General features: G+C 34.2%; 1 protein-coding gene across 1 annotated transcript in view; it reads right to left on the reverse strand.

The window, feature by feature from the left end:
* The window catches only part of LOC150083925 (ras-specific guanine nucleotide-releasing factor RalGPS1-like), a 103,061-nt gene extending 100,058 nt beyond the window's left edge, over positions 1-3,003 (reverse strand). Inside the window, exon 1 of the mRNA XM_090375622.1 lies at positions 2,938-3,003. Within this exon, the coding sequence (XP_090231748.1) occupies positions 2,938-3,003 (66 nt within the window). The remainder of the gene's footprint in view (positions 1-2,937) is intronic.
* Between the last annotated feature and the right edge of the window lie 2,997 nt (positions 3,004-6,000).

Below are 6,000 nucleotides of genomic sequence, written 5' to 3' on the forward strand. Positions count from 1 at the left end.
TCCTTATGTTCTTAACAAACAAACAGGTTCTTCTCCTCATGTTCCCATGACTTTTCTATAATTTTTCTTAGATAGTATAAATCAGAGCTGTACTACTCAATATGTTCTACGTTGATAATAATATTAGTAAAATAATAAGAGGAGTTTACCTCAATATAGTGTGTAGAACACTTCCGTATGATACCCTTCAGAAATTAAAACGGAAAAAACGACAACTTACCGGTACATTAGAGTAAAATATAAATAATCAATTTAACACAATTCAAATCAATTTAAAACAATTAAAAATCAAATTAACGCAATTAAAAGAATCTAATGAAAATATTCGTTATATTTTACTCTAATGTACCAGTAAGTTGTCGTTTTTTCCGTTTTAATTTCTGGAGGGTATCATACAGAAGTGTTCTATGCACTATATTGAGGTAAACTCCTCTTATTATTTTACTAATAATTTTTCTTGTGCAAATATTTGATTCTGGTATTCCATTTAACCAGGCCAAGTTAAATGCAGTGCATTTAACTTCTCATTTCTGAATATTCTAATTCTTGATCAAATCCATTCTTACGTAGCTCTTTGATTTGTTTGTTAAAATGGGCTTAAAAATCTGTGTTACAAATAGCCATTTGTAACACAGATTTTAAGCCAATCTTAACAAACAAACCCCATTTTGTCTTGGTCTGAAACTGGGCTACTTTATTTTATTGCTCTTTTCCACCTTCCATTGAAAACATCTTCGATATATGCAAAATTACTAATTTGTTCCAATTTTTGGTTTAGGATTTTTAAATTTTTTTGTCTCCTCCAACTCTTGTTTTTACATAATTTTCATGCCAAACTGTATACAACCTATATCTAATTTATTCAGATGTCTTTAAGATCTCTGAAGCTACCATTTAAGTGCACAATATCATCTGCATATAATAACAATCCAATTTTTACATATCCCATGCTAAACTTTGTTGGTAACATACGCTCTTTTATAAATGGTCCCATGAAAATTGTAAAAAGCAGAAATAAGCTCTAGCTCTTCCTCATTCTAAATTAACTTTAAACCATTTTCCACTGCTTCCTTCAATCCTCACTGCTGATGTGCCATTTTCAAATTCAAGGAAGAATTAGATAAATTATCAGAGGGAATGAACAGGTGATGTGGAAATTTTTTTCTTTGCTAATGCTGCATAAGCTTGCTTCTTTGCGTCATTTGCCTCTCCGGGATTTAGAATTAGAACTGGCAAATAATTGTAGACCTGTTAGTTTAACTTCTGTTCCAGGGAAAATAATGTAGTCACTGGTTAAAGAGGTGATACAGGATCACCTAGACAAGACATCAATAGTTCAGACAAAGCATGAGTTTGTTAAAAGGAAGTCTTGTCTGACCAATTTGATGGGATACTATGATGTGGTCACAAAGGAACTGGATACAAAAAATAATTTTGATATCATATACATGGATTTCAGGAAAGCTTTTGATACTGTTGCACATGGAAGACAAGGAGGTGATTATCCCTTTGTATAAGGCAATGGTCAGGTCAGGTAAGGCCACACCTTGAGTACTGTATACATGTCTGGAGGCCTCATTTTAGGAAGGATGTAGAGTTGCTAGAATAAGTACAGAAAAGGGCAACAAGATTGGTGAGAGGAACAAAGGGGTGTGCTTACAAAGAAAGGCTTAAGTTCTGCAAGTTGCAGCATCTGGAGACTAGGCACCTGCAAGGCGATCTGATCGAGGTGTATAAGACCTTGAATGGTTTCAGCAGGCTCAATGCTGATGGGATACTTCCGCTTGTTCAGATTAGCCCACGTGATTGAAGTCATTTCTCGTACAGTCATCCTTTTGCCAATCTAACCATTAAAGTTGCTGGTCTTTAGACCCTTTCAAGCAGCTCAATGTCTTTTTTCACATGAAGTCTCCATATTTGAACACAGTATTCCAAATGTAGTCTTAAAATTGCCTTATACAGTGGGGTTACGACCCCACTATCTCTACAGGATGATGTTAAATAAATCATTGATAGGATGGGCTTTCCTGGCTACCTGTCTATACTGCTCAAAAAACTTCATATCTGTCTGTATCGTAACTCCCAGATCCCTTTCCTCTTTGTGTTTTTAATTCAACCCCATCAAGTGTATAATTTATACTATAAAGTATTTTACAGCAACAGCCTCATGCTACATGGTAGAATGACTAACATATAGATTAGTGCAATTGCATCAGTTCAATTCTTAGCCATCTATAAAAGTAGTTAAATTGGCATCGTTTTAATACTAAAGTATTTTACACAATATGAGATATATTGTGAATATCTTCACAATATGTTGTGACACTAACCTATATGTTAGTGTCACAACATGCACTAACCTATATGTTAGTGTATAATTTATTTTTGGGTTGCTATTCCCAAGTGTAAGACCTTGCATTTAGCAGCATTAAAACATAGCTGCCACTTTTCTGACTATCTCTGAAATCTGTTCAAGTGTTCCCGAAGGAGCAATGCTTGGCACTGATCATTAACGACCCTGCCAATCTTTACATCTGAAAATTTTGACATCACACCTTAAATGTCACTTATGAAAATGAGAAAATGTAGCATCAACAAAATAAAAAATAAATAAATATAATCATGTCAATTCCTCTGAATTTTTTTTTTTTTGTTAACACATCACCCACCTTAAATTTAAAAATGTTTCACAAATGCCTTAATTTAAAAATCTTTCCACTCTGCAAGTAATTGATTGTAATTCATTCCAGCAGTTAATTACTTTTGGAATAAATGTCATTATTTTGATTATACCTTTGACTAAAGGCAGATTTAAAATAATAGTGGCAATTGAACAAATAAATAATAATCAATAGTGCTGGTGTTTCGTTAATGTAGTACAGCACATATAAAAATCCACCTCCTACCTAATTGAACAGCGTCACTATGGAAACTCACCTCTCTAAGCTGCAGAGACACCCTGTCACTGTTGGTGCCCCCTGTATTCATCTCTGTGTACTTCATTATGCTGACTTACTATTTAATTTAATATACCTGGGGTAATTTATATTCATCCTACTCAGCAGCAGCCAAATTTCATGTGCCTATAAACAAAAATATTCTATTTAAATATTCAGTAACACTATGTAATATGTTCAAAAATAATTCTGTTTTTGTTTTTTTAAATAAACAAAAAATGGATAATAGTACCAAGAACTTTAAAATATTTACTCCTTGATCAATGGTCCAACTATTAATTTCAACCATTCATTTTACTATGTAATGAATTCACAAAAAATTTTGTTTCAAATTAATGAAAAAGGAAACAGAAATCCATAAAGCCCTTTGTTCTATCTGAACCAATACTACTACAGGATATCTTATCATGTGAGTAGAAGAGTGTCTAATGCCCTTTCCAATCAAGACTGAGGTGACATTCTGGATTTTCTCTCACACTTTATGTCCTACAAATAAGGAAAACACTGTGTACACACAACTGGTCATTTGACAAGTGTCAATGGGGGAATCTGGGCATGGTGGTTTCTAGCTTCCTAGCCAAAGTAGAATTTGTACACTTATATTGTAGAATTGCTACACTTATCCATTATTTTCCAACATGTTATTTATATTACTTTCATATCTTCCTGTCCATTTTGTGCTATTTTTATTATTATGCTGTGTAAGTATGGTTATTTATGCATGTGTTAATACTGTAATAGTATTAAAAATATACAGGAAATAGTGAATTTCAATGGGATGGGATTGAAATGAGCTAGATTGTTTCTCAACCTTTTTAATAAAATGGCCCACTCAAACTTTAACAAATTTCTTATGGTTGAACTATAAAATATAGTATCCAGACACAGTATACATATTCTTGTTAAAAAAAAATATATATATATGTGCACACATGAAATGCAAGCAAAAAAGTTCGGGGACTAACTTTGCATCTTAAAACTGTGTCATTGTAGCAAGTTTCCACTTGTCACAACATGTTGAATAGAAGACACTCTAAATCATTTTAAAATGAATCATTTTATTTTGTAGTGAATTTACAACAAATTTTGTTTCAAATTAATGAAAAATCCATAAAATGTTAAAAAAAATTTTTAGGAAAAAAAAAAAAAAAAATTTGAAGAAAATTGTGTTGTTCTAACACTTTTATGGGTTTTCAAATTTTAAAGAGGAGCCACTTGTCCATTCAGTCAGATGATGATCATAGCTCTACCGTCCAGCTTCAAAAATCAATGACTCAATCACTTGTGTTTATGATCTGATCACAAATGATAGATGTTTAACTATTCACAAAGTTACTAGTGAAATTGGCATTTCTTATGGACATGTCAATTAATTTTAACACAAGATTCAGGAATGCATCACATTTCAGCCAAGTTTGTGATGTGCATCTTCAATGATAATCACAGAGAGCAGAGATGTCTCTCATATCAGAATCTTTGACAACATGCTGTTGCTGAACCACACTTTGTTTCTTCTATTATTACTAATAATAAATACTGGGTATATGGCTATGACCAGGGAAAAAAGGCCCTATCCTCTAATAAGAGGATTGGGCATTTGTTTTTTTTGGCCCTGGAGCAGATGGAGTCTTACAATGGGAAGACAACATTTTCTCCAAGGCCGAAAAAAGCAAGACAAACTTAATGAAATGGGTAGATCACACTTATCAAATTTGACTTACAGAGCATTATTCATTATGAATTTATTTCAATGGTCAAAGAGTGAACTAGGAACATAGTACTACAAACCAGTTTTGCAGTAATTGCCAATGAGGTTAAGAGAAAACGGCCAAAAAAGTTGATTTCAGAGAATTGGCACTCATAACATGACAATATCCTTTGGTATTTTCCATTCAAGGATTTCTTTCAAAGCACTCCATTACAGTGACCCTCCCCCACCTGCCCACACTCACTGGATCCAGCTCCCTCTGATTTATTTATTTATTTTATTTATTATTATTATTTTTTTTTTTTTTTTGCTTCTCAAGCTTAAAACGCCTTTGAAAGGGCCAACACTTCTGCAACTTCCGTAAGTTGTTGGAATTAGTGCATACTTTGAAGGAGACTACTCCATATATATAAAGTTCATAATATATATAAAGTTATAAACATTATAAAGTTTCAGGGTCCACCTCCTTGGTGAATTCCTTTGAAGCCAAAAGGATAAGAAACACTTGGTTAGTTTATGGTAATCAATGGAAAAAGAATGAAGGAAAACAGTGTGTGTGTGTGTGTGTGTGTGTGTGTGTGTGTGTGTGTGTGTGTGTGTGTGTGTGTGTGTGTGTGTGCGCACGCATAGCTGGGAAAATCTTGAAGGTTAACAGAATTAAGGAAGAAGAAAAATCATGTCACACAGAATTAAAATAAACAACAGTACAATATATATATATTTTGTACTTGAGAAGCAAAAAAAAAAGTGAGTCAAATGGAATCACTAGTGGACACTATACACTGAGTGATCACTGAATTATGACCACCCCTATGAAAACCGAATACAACCTGTTGACCATGTGAGGTACAAGAGTGCGGAGTTAGTCAACCTACACAGCATAGATAAGGTGTCAGTGGTTCAGTAGGTAGTAAAATTCTGAGCATGGGTAAAAGGAAGAATTTATCGGACTTTGATAAAAGACAATGTGGCTTTTCGACGAGCTGGTGCCTCGATTTCTCAAATTGCTGAACTGGTGGGACGTTCGAGAGCAGCCGTTGTTAAAGTGTACCAGGACTGGCATCAAAATGGTCAAAGAATGACCTGATGGCAAAACTGCAAAGGTCAGCGAAAGGTTAATGTTAGAGGTGAGTGCAGAGTACAACAATTCGTGCAGGTGCAGCACTGTTGAAGAGTTGAATACCCAATACAATATGGGGCAACCCAGAACAATATCTGGCATGACCATGCATCGCATGCTTGCACGTATGGGTTATACCAGCAGACGACCCCTACGGCATCCTCTCCTACCCAAGGTTCATCGCCGTAAAAGACTTGATTGGTGCAAAGAGCATG

The sequence above is a fragment of the Mastigoproctus giganteus genome, chromosome 6, assembly GCF_048544385.1.
Source record: "Mastigoproctus giganteus isolate SK-2022 chromosome 6, ASM4854438v1, whole genome shotgun sequence".
Taxonomy (NCBI): Eukaryota; Metazoa; Arthropoda; class Arachnida; order Uropygi; family Thelyphonidae; genus Mastigoproctus; species Mastigoproctus giganteus.